Source organism: Myodes glareolus, chromosome 7 (assembly GCF_982192425.1).
Source record: "Myodes glareolus chromosome 7, mMyoGla1.1, whole genome shotgun sequence".
NCBI classification, from domain to species: domain Eukaryota; kingdom Metazoa; phylum Chordata; class Mammalia; order Rodentia; family Cricetidae; genus Myodes; species Myodes glareolus.
The window spans coordinates 4,338,475-4,353,460 of NC_142032.1; the positions used below are offsets into that span (position 1 = coordinate 4,338,475).

Sequence of the window (14,986 nt, forward strand, 5' to 3'; positions counted from 1 at the left end):
CTTATACTAAATGCTATCATATTTGCATGTAGACTATACATTTCTGTCTGTGTTCTTAAAACCATTTCCAGCTTAGTTATAATAACTAGTGTAATGTAAATGTAACATAAAATGATATATTAGATCATTTAGGAAACCAAGGCAGAAAAAAAAGAAGCATAGCCATGTTCAGTGCAAACATAATTTATTTCCTTCAGACAGGTGTTGCTGTGTAGCCTAGGCTGGCCTTGAACCCATGAACCTCTTCTCTGGCCGTGACCTCCTGAGGGCTGGGCCTGCAGGCCTGTGCCATCGTGTCTGACAAGATGCAGCTATTCTATTCAACAGTGTCGGCTCACAGTTGGTTGACTTCCTGGATGTGAAAGCTACAGCTAGGCTGAGGACTGACTTGCTCTCTGCCTAAAAACACTGTGTACGTTGCCTTATTCCAGACAGTGAGGAGCATATTTTATGACCATCTGTGTGGTCTATTATAAGCGCATTAAGGACACGAGGGTAAGATCTGCTTGTACTGTATCTGTGGTTGTACAATGAGGTTACAAAGACCAGAATGGCTGTGGCAGACGGATGAAGAAAGGGACTAGGTATTATCACAAGCCTAAGGGTAGACGGGCACACCGTTCTGGGACCTGTGTCCCTGTATGACATCCATGATAGTACATGCTCGGTAACATACGTGCAGAACTAAGTCAATTCGGCAGGGCTGCCGTGTTCACGGAGTACTTACGGAGCTTTGGGGGAGGAGAAAACGCACAGGGCAATCTTTAAAGAGTAACACAAAACAACACGTTTTTAAAGCAGTTGTGTGTTGGTGTTCTGAGCACACATGGAAGCTGAGAGGTCAGCGGGCACTGAAGGACCTGGGGAACGGTTCATGAGGGGCTTAGGGGTGATTTGGGTGGGGAGGAAGGCATCAGCCAAGAAAGGGCAGGAGCGAAGACAGGCAGGGGACACTATTGAAAAATGTCAGCAGAGAAAGTACTCGTGTAAGGTGCTTGGAGAGTAGCTAGAGGTGGCACAGGGGGACAGACTTGCTCAGTGTGCAAAGGTTCTCAACATTTCAGAAGCTGTTTAGGACATAGGTTGCCTATCCTGTTCACCGCTGTGGTGGCCCTACTACGTGACACGAAGGTTGGCTGGCAGTATATGTTCGCTAAGTCTCTGCTGGAGGAATTGCTCGGTTGCAATGAGTTGGATGGAAAAAGACTCTCTGGAGATCGGTGGGGACAGCCTGCAGGTTTTGGAGTAATGACAACGTTCTAAGCAGAAAAACTATTGTCAAGGCAGCAGGCAAAGCGAAGGAGGGAGGGCTGGAGGCAGGCTGGGCATGGAGGCGACCCTGCAAGCACCCAGGGGTTCCCGGTTAATAGTGAGCTGAGGATGGAGGGAAAGCAAGACATCTTGAGACAGAAGAAACTCGACTGTAACCTGTCTAAAAGGCAGGAGAAGGGATGTCGTCAAGGTGACAGACACGAGTTGATTTTAGTTGTTGAGTTTAGTGATTGCTACTGAAGTTGGCAATTTTCTTTTCTCATGTCTTTTTTATGTCTTTTTTTTTCTGACACCTCCCTCCCCACAGGATCATCATATCGTTGGGCTTTCTCCAATTATTGACCAATTATTATTATTATTTTTTGTAGAATTGTGTCCTCCTGTTCTTTGAACATTTCTGAATTGCCGGACCTATTATTACACAGTGAGGGTCAACCCCCCTCAGGTGTCTGTGGAATTCTTCCCCCAGCCAAGGGCAGCACTTACGGAAGGTATAGGATCAGTCCTAATGGTGCCTCTCTGGGACAGAGGCTGGAAGCTGGAAAGACTCACTGACAGTCATTCCCCCCACAGCCCCCCCAGCAACATCATCATCAGGGACACGGGACCACAGTATGGACCACGCAGACTCCCCCACCCCATCACATGCCCACCTTGCTCAGGAACAAAGCTCTGCCTGGTGCCATAGCCAAGCGGGCAGTGCGTCCCCAGCAGTCAGTGGACCCGGGTGGGCCCGGTCTGCCCGCGGGCACCGGGCGGGGGAGACGGCCCCGCCCAGCCGGCCGTAGCTGTCAGCAGCGCCGCGCCCTGCAGATCCCCGCCTGCCCGGCTGCCCGGAGCGCTGAGCAGGTGTCCTGCGGGAGGGAGGCGTCCGCTCGGGGCCTGGGGCTGGGGAGGCGCGAGCCCGTGTGCGCGTCTCAGGATCCTATCCTCCCCACGCCCTGCGGGTTCTCCTCTCCCTCCGGATTCGGCTGCCGCGGCCTGAGCCATGTCCACACGAGGTGAGTGGGGACTAGGTGGCATGGTGTGCGGACCCAGTGCCGGGTCTGGAGAGGGCGCACTGGGCAGGTGCCCGAGGGCAAGGGGCTGCGAGAGCAGTGTTGGCTCCAGCCGGGCCTGAAACTTTGATAGCTACTCCCTGGGTTCCTGGGCTGGGAAAGGAAGCGCTCGCCCTTGACCTTGATCGCCGGATGTGGGCGAAGCCTGAGGGCCAAGGTCCGGTGCCCAGCCCACCTGTACTAGCGGCGCCTCTGGGCTGGGAGGGCGTGGGGGATGGGCAGGCCACTGCCAGTCTTGCTGAAGAGCTGTGGAAGGGCTGGCTGGCTGGGTGGAAGAGGCATTTTTTCCTCCTTTCTTGTTACCATTTTGTAGCTCAGTTATGGAAGAAATCCAGGGCTCGATGCAGCAAGATTTAAAGCTGCAGAGTTCATACTTCATTTTACAAAAAAAAAGTAAATTTACCTGTACTAACGGTTGTCCAGTGTCCCCCTTTCTCGTCCCACCCGTTTTGATCTGGAGCGGAAATAATTACTTGCAGGTGAAGTGGAAGGATGGAAAAGAAAGGGGGGAAAATCAGAATTGCTTTTCAGGCAGGAGTGAAGGGAATGCATTTCTTGCCATCTGGAGCCAGCAGTGATGCTTGGGAGAGGAGTTAGTCATAGCGCAGCGGCTGCTACTATGAGTGAAATATTAAAGAGATCAAGTCAGTGTGCAGCTTGCAAGCAATTAAAACGAAGTGGCTTGGTTGCTTTGTCATAAGCATGGAAGGAAAATATTGATTATTTTTAGAAAGTGTATTTGCAAAGCAGTGACTTCGACATCTTTGACTCCCCTTGAAGTGACTTGTGACAGGTTGCAGAGCTGGTCTTTAAACTCTGAAGCTTTGGTCCTTTTTGGTATGGGAGAGAGTTCGAAATTCAATTACATTGTTAGATAATTAAGCACTCCCTTTTAGGGTCATGCTGGGGATTATTATCCATAATCTCTATTCAGAATGCTAAAAATTCATTTTGCAGAATCTGATCTTGGTTGGTGGTTGCTCTGGAAATGGGATTGTTCACTTTCGTATCTAGAAGTGGGATACATATGGAGCTAAGATTTACATTTTACACGATTGGGCTATAGAGGTGGCATGGAGCCCTGAGCTTTGTCCAGCCTAATTATAGCCAATGCTTTGTGCATGCTGGGGTTGATGGAAGGAAAAAAGATGCAGTGTGTCTGGAAGGCCCTTGATGAGCAGGCTCTCCTGTGTGATCCCAGGGGCTCTGGGCCTGGGGCTCCAAACAGTATTCTGAAGCTGAAGCTTTCACCCCTGACCTTTGTGCTCACTAAGGAGCACATGGAGAAAATATGTCAGAAGTTGTAAACTCCCTTGGGTAAGAGCTCAGTTGACTTGGTTTTGCACGCCACTAAAATCCCTTGCAGCAGAGCCTCGCTAACTGTTGGTGCCACCTGACCACTGGGAACCTTGACATGTCCTGGGAAGCATCCAGCCCAACAGATGACATCATTAATTTCACATGGTCTCTGTGGTTTATCCGGGATGTCAGATGGAGATAGTCCAGTGACTAAAAGGGGTGCTAAGTCTGCATGGAACCTGCTTTCTCAAGTATTTCTGAGCCTACCTTCAAACACGCCGATTTCCCGTTTCCCTTTCAAACCCATGTTCGTAGTTGTGCCGGTTGGTTTTCACTGTCAACCTCATCCTTTTAAGAACACGACGCGTGGCCACTAGCATTGCCTCCCCATTTGACAGAAGGAGCTGAGGTTTCGAAAGCTTTTGTGCTCATTGCTCACTTTTCACTGGTTGGTGAGTGGGAGGGAGATCCTGCTCCCTGCCTAATGCTGTCCGGTTCGACTCCTTTGATCAGAGCATTCATGAACATCTTCACAGGTATTGTGTGACGTCGACGGGAGGGAAACATGATTGCCCGTGCTTGGTGACAGTCATTTGACAGCCCATTCTGACTCCTCCATTTCCATCTTGAGGACCAAGTCATAGATGCTATCAAAATCCTAGGGTTTTTTATTATGCCTTGGCAAAGTACTGTTATTTACACAAATTGAAACAAAATTCTAAATGATAAGTAGAGTGTGTGTTTGGTGAAGTGGCTCCTCTGGGACCTCAAAACACATCAGAACTGTGAGTGACCCTGTGTTTGGCCAGTTCTTATCTGTTGTCATCGCTACACATGAAGGTGGAGATTAAACTCCAGGGTCAGAAAGCTAACGTGTCTGCTTAAATATGCAGACAATAAGCAGGAACGTCCCATTGGTTTGTCCCATCTGAGGTTATGGAGGACAAAACTTAAAACAGGAAACACTGATGGAAGTTGGATTTCAGTAGGAGGTCAGCTTCATTGAAGAAAACAGAGAAAGAACACACACTTGTTTGCTATTTAAGACATATGGAGCATGTACTAAAATTAAATCCACTATTAAACCAACAATTAGTGTTTTTAACTTTCATGGCAGTGTAAGTTAGGCTGTTTGCGTCAACAGTTTCTCCACATGGTCTCGTTGAACTTCTGGCCCGGAAGAGTGTTTTTATTGCTGGAGCCCAGAGTGGACTCATCATGTTCTGGATCTGGACTCAACATCCAGAAGAAATGGCCGCGCTAAGGAGAGGCTTTCCTAATTCATCTTTTTAAAAGGCTGATTACCAGGTCTGGGTGCAGAACTGATGGATCATCTATTGCAAAGGGGGAAGCCTTGAGCCACACATGTGGAAAGATGTCCGGGTACTTCTAAGTACTAGTAGATTGGCATGAGGCCCCCAAATTTTAGGGTTCTCAGGTATCTGGAAATCATATAGAAGTACCAGTGCTTTGTGCTAGAGGTACCAAATAAAGATATTTGGGGAGGCAGGTATTTTAATCAGTACAGTGCTTGCCACAAGCGGAGGACCTGAGCTCAGATCTCCAGCTCTCATGAACAGCTAGGCCTAGGTGTCCAGCAGTTTGGGAGATGGAGATAGGGGGATCCCTGGGTTCACCGACTAACTGGGTTATGTGCTTCAGTTCAGTGAGAGACTCTGTCTCAAAAAATTGAAATAGAAAGCAGTAGGAGAAAATATTCCACATGTACCTCTGGTCTCCATGTGCACCTGCATACATAGGCATGTGCACTCACATACAGAGGTATGAGTGCACACACACACTCATACACACACACACACACACACACACACACACACACACACACACAGGGAAAGAGAGAATATGCAGGTAGGGGATGGGGAGAGAGGACACTGAGGTTAAGAGCACTTACTCTTAACCAGAAGACGTAAGCTCAGTTCCCAGCACCTACATCAGGTGACTCAAAACTGCCTGTCACTTCAGTTCCAGGGAATCCAGTACTCTCTGCTGGCCTCCACAGGCTCTTACATGAATGCACACATTCTAACATGACTGTTTGCGGACACATTCATACACACACAAAACTAAATCATTTAAAAATACTCAGGGTAGATTTTGAAGTCTGACTCCTCTTCCACAGGCTCAGCTTAGTTCTGTGCAGGTCAGTATGGCAGCCTTGGAGAGCTCCGGTCTCTGAGTGCTGGGCCTGAATCCTCTCACAGTTATCAAAGGAGCAGCATTAGGTCACAGAAATAATATTAAAAGCCACCCATATGATAACAACATACCAGGACATCGATAGAATACATGTAAGTTATGAAGTAAGTGTTTAAATTCAAACACAGTGCAAGAATGAGGTTAGAAATGAAATTTTCCTATTTTTACTTCCTACCCAAATAATAAAACACAGTGAACACTGTAGTCAGAAACCTTCCAGCTGATTTCTGATTGGTTAGTTTCTGGTTCAGTTCAATAGCTGTTAAATATTTATTCCATGTCAGACACATGGCAGATAATGTGCATTGTGCAAAAGGCATGCGTGCATTAGCCTTTCAAAGACTGCGTCTGCATGAAAGGTTGAGGCACCCATGGATGGCTTCGGCCACGCCAGCAGAGAGAGAGCAGGCAGAGTCTGTATGATCTGGCAGTGCCAGAGAATCTCAATACCTTGGATTTCAGAACTCCCATGAAAGCAGAAGCAAGATGAGTGCTCATCTATAGGGGAAGCCTCTGAATTACAGTGCATGCACTATGGACTGTTGGAAAGAACGAGTTTGGTCTATATGCCCTGTCTTGGACAGCTGTCAGTCATACATTGTTAAATGAAAAGGGCAAGTTTTAGAATGGTGTGTATAAAACTGGAACCCAAGTTTTGTAAATTAAGAAAAATCCTGATGTGTGTATGTGCCCTGCATATAGATTAAACATTGCAGAAGAGTGTCTACCAGCATTTTCAATTGCCTACTTGACAGGCAGGGATGAGGAGGGAAGGTGGTTGACTCAGCTATCTCACAGGCAGGGGTGAGGAGGGAAGGTGGTTGACTCAGCTCTCTCACAGGCAAGGGTGAGAAGGGAGGGTGGTTGTCTTGGCTACGTGACAGGCAGGGGTGAGGAGGGAAGGTGGTTGCTCTCTCTCACAGGCAGGGGTGAGGAGGGAAGGTGGTTGTCTTGGCTATCTCATAGGCTGGGCTGAGAAGGGAAGGTGGTTGGCACACTTTTCTTAGTATATTTGTCTTGGAGTTTCTGTTGCTGTGATAAAATGTGACCAAAAGCAGCTCGGGGAGGAAAGGGTTCATTTCATGTCCCATGTCCTGATCACACTCCACCATGAATGGAGATCAGGGCAGGAACAGTAGTAGACGCATGGAGGGAGGGGTGCTTCCTGGATTGCTCCTCATGGTTTACTCAGCCCATCTTCCTGTTGCACCCATGATCACCCAAGAGGTGGCATTGCCCATAGTGACCTGGCTTTCCCATATCAATCTTCCATCATGGAACTGTACCACAGGCTTGCCCACAGGCCAGCTTCAGCTTACGTTCTCTCGTCTAGATTTTAGTTTGTGTCAAATTGACATAAAACTAGCCAACATGGGGATCATGGGGGAAGGGGAGTGGGGAGGACGGAGGGGCACGGGAAAAAAATACAGAATTCAATAAAAACAATAAAAAAAAGAATCTGGGCATGGGTGGGAGGAGGGGAGGGAGTGGGAACTGGGATTGGTATGTACAGTGAGAAAAGATTGTTTTTTAAAAAATAAATTAATTAATTAAAAAAACTAACCCACATGATGTCTTTGTAGAGTTTTTGGGAAACAAATAAATATGGCTGTAGTAGACTGAGACAAAAATCCAGTAAAGGAAAAATGCATCTTTTATCTACTAATTCACTCCATTTATTCTAGTTGAGGACACAGACTTTTATCCATCTAGTATTTATTTAGACAGGGTATCGTACCCAAGGTTGGCTCAAACTCCCTGTGCAGCCTAATATGGCCTTGAACTTTTGGTTGGCCCACCTCGACCTCTGGGATGCTGAGTTTACAAGCTGTGCTGTCAGGCGTGGTCTCACACAACCGCGAATGTCAGGCTCACAGTACGGTGCAAGCTAAGCAAGCACTCCGCCAACTGAGCCCCCTAAACACCATTTATTGAACACCCACTATGTGTTAGCAGTTGGTTGATTAGCAGACCCCATGTATTTGCGACTGGCATATGTTTTCTGATGTTGTACAAACTTGACAGAAGTAATACTTTCATATTCTCTGCATTGCTACATTCTCCAAATAGCCCCCGGAATACTAACTTGTTACATAGTTTTGCTTTGACGTCTATGGTATTTTTTCTTGGATTTTTTTTTAAAGTTTAAGGTTATTTGTTATTGGATTTGACAAATTTGTTTATCTGATTATCGATATTTCTGCAGAAAATAAGAACAATAATAAACAGAATCCCATATCTGCTTTCAGGGAGCTCTCAGTGTTTTAGGGAGAGAGAAGTATGCATATTTAGAAAAGGGTTTGCCAAGTGAGGCAGATAACAAGGGATGTGGGGTTGTCATGCATACTAAGGACTGGCCCAGTTAAGCCGTACAGGAGGACCACAGGGTCAGTGAGACTTCTCGAACAGAATTGTGTTCTTGGAGAACAAGTCAGATTCGGGTAGGTTTGGATGAATGAAGCAGGATGAGAGGAGGGAAGAGCGGCCAGAAGCGGGGATGGGGAGAGGGTGACATGAGAGGTGGGGAGATGGAGCCCAGAAATGATGGGCCTGGGCAGCATGCTGGCACGGGTGGCTGGTTTGACCGTCAGTGTTGGAGAAGCAGATCGCAGCGGTCAGCCTCCTCTCAGCAGTGGGGAGGGCACTGTGGACATGAAGGGCCAAGGGATTCCGCTGATGAGGAACTTGGCTGCAGGGCACAGTAGCAGGGTGCACTTCGTTTCATCAAAGGTTTCAGAAGGTTGAGATATTCCTACATTAGATCTGTGAGGATCATTAACTTTTAGATATATCGGGGAGGATCTGGGGAGAGTGGAGGAGGGGAAGAATATGATCAAAATATGTTTTATGAGAAAAATTTAAATGTATATTGAACTATAATTTAGTTCAATTGAACTAAGTGTATATTGAACTATAATTTACGCGTGGCTGCCATTATCTGCCTGATCATCACTTTCCAATGCACTTTGGAGAAGAAAGGAATTTAATCCTGGTTAGAGCAGTATTATCTAGAAATATGCATCTGTTCACCCGTTCATCCATCCAGATAGGCCATCTATTGAGCCAATCTACAGAGCATAGTCAAGCATACTCCACTGGAGGTCCAGTCATGAGTACTGGCTAAACTTATGATTCCATAAGAAGAGATCGGGCACGTTCAGGGCGGTATGGTCATAGACATGATAAGGAATTGGCAGGCGCTGGTTCACCCTTGGCTTGTGCTCAGCTAGCGTTTTTATACAATCCAGGTCCACCTGTCTAGGGAGGTGTTGTCCACAGTGGGCTGGGCCTCCCTCATCGATCATCAATCGTCAGTCTAGACAATTTCTCACAGACTTAGCCACAGTCTGACAGAGGCAAGTCTTCGATGGAGTGCTCACCCCCAGGTGACTCGAGGTTCTGCCAAGCTGGCAGTAAAAATTAACCAGGACAGATAGAGAATCCACAGTGGAAAAAATAATATTTGCTTCTTCCCACCAACTGAGAACAGAACTGACATACATCAATCAGAAAGTCTCTTGAGATGGCACAGTGGATGGTGAGGTGCTGTCTGTCTGTCTGTCAGTGCTGTCTGTTGAGCCTGTCTCTTAAGACGGCACAGTGGATGGTGAGATGCTGTCTGTCTGTCTGTCAGTGGTGTCTGTTGAGCCTGTCTTCCAGAGAACCCACTGCAAATTCCTGGGCCGTGGATGCTAACGTGCTAATTAAAGGAGGCCTCCAGAGCTGAGCACGGTGGGCTGTGCCTGTCACCTCAGCACTGGAGCACAGGGTCAGGAGCTCAAAGACGACTTGTCTATAGTGAGTTCCAGGACAGTCTGGTGGGGGGCCTGAGACTCCGTCTCCAACAAAAACCAACTCCCCAAACCAAAATAACAAAAAGAAAACAGTCCCCTCCCAACCCAAACCAACAAACAAAAGACAGAATTTTGGTCAGTGGCTGAATACCTGACTGCAGATTAGCTATATTAAAAGTTAAGCTTAAATTCTGGGTTATCCATTTCTTCGTTTCAATTCAGAGCATTTCTGAGCTATTGGCATGCTCAGGTATCACAACTGTTACAGACTATAACGCCAACTAAAATCAAACTCATATAATGTCCTGGAATATATTTTAAATTAAGTAATTTGCATACATGATGGTTTCTACTGAGGCAGAAAAACTATTGTGGGAATTTGATGCCTGTTTCAATAGTCGTTTAATTAATTAATTGATTTGCAGTGCACATGTTAGGCAATGCTCCGAAACTAAGCCACATCTCCAGATCCAATTATTTGACATTATTATTTGACATCCAATATGACATTATTTCCAATGTCATTCTCTTTCTTCTAATTAATTAATTTTAAAAGTAGCTTTAAAATGTGTACTTCAGTGTGTCTGTGGCTGTTGTGATTGTTGTTATTATCATTATTGTTATTAATGTTTTGAGACAGTTTCACTGTGTAGCCAAGTGTGTTGCTCAGGCTGCCCTGCAAATCAGGCTGTTTCTGCCTCGGCCCCAAGTGCTGGGATTGCAAGTGTGCGCAACCACATATGACTGACTTGATCTTCTGCCAATATGTTAGGGCTTTATTTTCCCAGTATGTTGTATTATTTAGGCAATTCTCTAACATGCACTTACCAACATATGAGGATTGCCCATTAAAAATAATTAGTGGGCGGAAAAACCCTTATTCTTTTGCAATTGAATCTTTTGTATAATTATTAAAATCAAATAAAAGCCAGTATTGTGGATCAAGCATTGAAACATTATTTGCTAACTGACTGGAGATCACATGACTCCAGCCTTGTGTTTAGATTCCCCCCCCCTTAGGTTCAAAAAGAAAGTTATTTAGACTTTCAGTAAATTAAAAAAACATAATGAGTTCTTTCTTCCGTACAGTGTGTCCTTCCTCCAGTTCTCCAGCCGCAGCACACACTGGGATAGTATTTAATGTATCTATAGAGGCGGTGGAGTTCGTTCTAAAATACCCCTTTCCTCAAGAGAATACCCTGAAGTGTGTTTTTAGTTTAGGCTGACCCGACGTCATTACTCACCCGACTGGGAATTCACAGACCAGCATCCACAACAGGGAAGGCTCCAGAGGACTGGGTGCTGACAATGGAGGGAAGTGAGGGCCATGAGGCAACAGCTATTTCTGGCTTCTGGCTCCAAATGGGAGCGAACAGGAGCGTCCCAGAATCTGGGCAAAGTGGAAGAAGACAGACATCATTTTTAAAAGAAAAAACCCACAAAAGCTAGAAAAACAAAACAAACAAACAATGTTGAAGAGTTGACTGTCTTTCTTTGGTCCAGGCATGTTTTGATCTCACTAGTCCATGTAAAACAAGGGACTCTTTACTTTTAGCCATTGAATCATTTGTGTAATGCCCACAGGTACCAGAGGAGGTCTGCAGTTCTCACCCACCATTCCTTTAGACCATTTATTTTAGGAGAGTCTCTTCTGTGATTTGATTTATAGTTAGGATGGATGTGCTCACTTATTTAGTCACTTGGTGTGTGTTAGTTGAACTTCTAGTGGGTGTTGAGGGGGGACAGCCTCTGATAAAATGCCTGCAGTTGCCGTGAGATGGCACAGTGGAAGATAGGGGTGCTGGAGAGACAAGAACACAGGAAACCATGCTCTATATGGGCTGGTGATGGAAGATGTCTGCTCACAGATCTGAAAATGGAAAAGCGGCTGTGAAGACACTCAGTAAAGGATTTCCTAGGCCCTGAATGTTCTTAGGTCTGTCTCACTTGTATGTCCAAGGACCAGTAAGGAGGACCGGTGTGTCAGAGAGAAAGAGATGGGCTGATTTCAGGGAGATAGTTGGGTGTCAAATTGTTTCTTGTAGGCCACTGTAAGGACTTGAGGTTTTGTTTACTTAGATTCAGTGAGCTAAGAAAGGACCCCTGGAAAGTTCCTAGGAAACTTGTGACATGATTTAGTACAGTTTCAAAGTGTCACTCAGTCAACAGTGTGGATAATAGACTAGAGGGGACTGGGGTTGGAAGTAGGAAGACAACTTAGGGGCTATTGTGATGGTTAGGGCAATACTGATGTGTAAAGATGTGTTACATTTGTTTATGCTGTGGGATATTACTTTAACTGTGTAATGATGTGTTACATTTGTTTATGCTGTGGGATATTACTCTGTGTGAAGGTGTGTTACATTTGTTTATGCTGTGGGATATTACTCTAACTGTGTAAAGGTGTATTACATTTGTTTATGATGTGGGATATTACTCTAACTGTGTGAAGGTGTGTTACATTTGTTTATGCTGTGGGATATTATTTTAACTATGTAAAGGTGTGTTACATTTGTTTCTGCTGTGTTTGCTTAACGATGTAAGGTTGTGTTTTTAATTATGAAAAGATGTGTTACATTTGTTTCACCTTGCCTGCCCAAGGCACCTGATTGGTCCAATAAGAGAGGTGAACAGCAAGAGAAAGGATAGATGGGGCTGGTGGGCAGAGAGAATAAATAGGAGAAAGACGATAGAAAAGAATACGGGGAAGAAGAGAGGAGAGGCCGAGGGATACACCTGGGGCAAAAAGCCAGGCAGACACCAGCCAGCCAACTAGACACCAGAAGCAGCGAAAGTAAGATACACAGAAGAAAGGTAATAAGCCCCAAGGCCAAAGGTAGATGAAGAACAACAGGTTAATTTAACTTAAAAGAGCCAGAAATGTACTTAAGGTACGCCAAGTGTTCAAAACTAATGACAAGTCTCTGTGTCACAATTTGGGAGCTGGTTGGTGGCCTAAATGAAAAAGCCTGGTACAGGGAGCTGATGGTGAGAGCAGCCAGTGGGAAGCTGTTAGAGCCTGGAAGTCTGAGGCCTTGCTGATGGGTTGGGGAAAATGAATGAATGAAAGAAGGGGAATCCTGAATACCTTCCGTTCCCATCAACGGGGAGGTTGCAGGTCCTTTTGTGGGATGGGAAGACGGTAGGAAGGTGGGGGGGGTCCAGCACTTCAGATGTATGGGCCTGGCATGTCCCCTATCCTGCTGAGAAGATGTTTATTGTCAGTAATGTGTAGATAGAAGGATTCCTCAGCAGGTGGAGAGACTCACCCAAGACGGTTGGCAGCCAATTAATGTTTCATAGAGTTCAATGCGGGTCTTTTGTGGATGCCAGAGTACGCTCTGTGTGTCACAATGCTGCCTGTTCGCATTAAGCTGAGGTATGCACCGAGGAAAGAATAAGTCTGGCTCTCATTTCTTGGTTGTTCATCATTTCTTATTATTGGGATACTTTCTGCTCTTTTGAACACAGCTTGGGGTTTACCAGGAAAACATCACGCTATTTTAGAATCTACCATTTTTCAGCATCATCATTGTTACCACTGTAAAAGCACCATGGAAACATGAGAAGGAATGTCTTATCTGGGCGTTCATTTGTGCCTCCCCTCACTCGTTCACTTGTTCACCATTCAGAGAAATTGAGTATTTGTGCCTAACCAGGCTTGGAGAGCTTCCACACTCAGGGAGATGAGCACATAACCTGTTGAGAGAAGTCACAGTATTGTGTGCCTCCAAGATGATACTGTCACATTTTAGATGAGACAGGTGGGTGGAGGAAAGATAGATTCTTCTAGATTGAATCCTGGGCTGCGGAATTCTTGATGAAGCAAGTGAAGTTTGGATGAGACTTTGAGAAAAGCAGATTTTACAAAACAGGAAAGTTCCAAAAAGTATTCCAGGCATAGAAAACAGTGGGTTTTGTTTTGTTCTTTTGTTTCTTAGAATTTTAAAAAATGATAACCCAGCATATTGAACATTAGGAATAAAACACGGAGAGCTAATTGTAACATACCCAAACAATATGAGCATGGTTTAGATCCAAAACTGAGGAGTGTGAAAAGTGTAAGTCTCTGGAAAGATGTGGAACGTTCTTAGATCACAATCCTCCATACTGTGAAGATGCTGGATGTAGTGGCATGTGCTTATAATCTCAGTTCTTGGAGGTAGAGGCAGGATGATCACAAACTCAAGGCCAGGCTAGGATGCACAGTGAGATCTGGTCTCAAAAAGACAAAGCAGGGCTGAGGTGACAAGCCCAGTGGTTAAGAGCGCGCTTGCTGCACAGCCTGCCGACCCGAGCTCAGATCCCAGCCCCCACAGGAAAAGCGGTATGCATGCCCGTTACCTGGATGATGTGAGGGCTGCCAACAGAAAGAACACTGGGGCTCACCATCTGCCGGCCTGGCTTCAGTTTGTGACAGAGCAAGGCCACGATATCGTCCTCTGGTCTTGCACACAATGTGTATGGGCACATATACCTGAACATACATGCGCAACATAAACATACACTACATATATATACACCACACTCACTCTCAGACATACAAGCATACATATACAAACAAAACAGAAAAAAAGTTCATTCTTTCTAAGTTTTCCACAAATAAAGCCCTAATTAGAATGCCAACAAAGTCTTTTATTTTTTTTTTTTTTAAATTGGTGGGCAATATGGTACTCCTGGTATTTACAAAAATAAGTGAATTTTATTATGTGAAATAAATGAAAAACCTTAAAGAGTTCTAATTATGGGATGGAAGAATATCCTACCAGGTAGCAAAACGTATTAGGAAACTATCCTAAGTTGGTGAATATTGAAGTGAAGTTTGGCAGAACAATGGAAAGTACTGAGAACAGTAAGCTGCTTTTTTTTTAAGTGATGTTTTAAACTCTTGAGAAGAGAGATTATTCAGCAAATGGTGGGAAGGGCAAAAATAAAACAGCATCTTTTCCTACATACACACAATTCAAAGTGTATTAAATAAGTTAGCAGAGCTGAGTGTAGTAATTCACGGCTAAATCCTGGGATCCAGGAGACCGAGGAAGAAGCACTGCTGTGTGTTGGAAGCTAGCCTGGTCTACATTGTGAGCTAGCCTGCTCTACACTGTGAGCACTAAGGTAACCCATGCTACCGAGTAAGACACTGCTTCTTAAGAAAAAATGAAAAATTATGAAATAAGTAAAACACTAGAAGTCCTAGGGACTAGTGTGTGTGTAGTTCTATGGCTGACCACATGCCTAGCTGTGAGGCCCTGGGTTGGCTTCTCAGCGAGAGAGAGAGAAAGAGAGAGAGAGAGAGAGAGAGAGAGAGAGAGAGAGAGAGAGAGAGAGAGAGAGGAGAGTTAGTTT

The 14,986-nt window shown here is 45.3% G+C and overlaps 1 protein-coding gene across 1 annotated transcript in view; it reads left to right on the forward strand.

Moving 5' to 3' along the window:
• Nucleotides 1–2,100: 2,100 nt before the first annotated feature.
• Ablim1 (actin binding LIM protein 1) overlaps nucleotides 2,101–14,986 on the forward strand; it is a 285,120-nt gene continuing 272,234 nt past the window's right edge. The window contains exon 1 of the mRNA XM_085694144.2: nucleotides 2,101–2,273. Coding sequence (XP_085550270.2) covers nucleotides 2,261–2,273 — 13 coding nt within the window. The 5' untranslated portion in view covers nucleotides 2,101–2,260. The remainder of the gene's footprint in view (nucleotides 2,274–14,986) is intronic.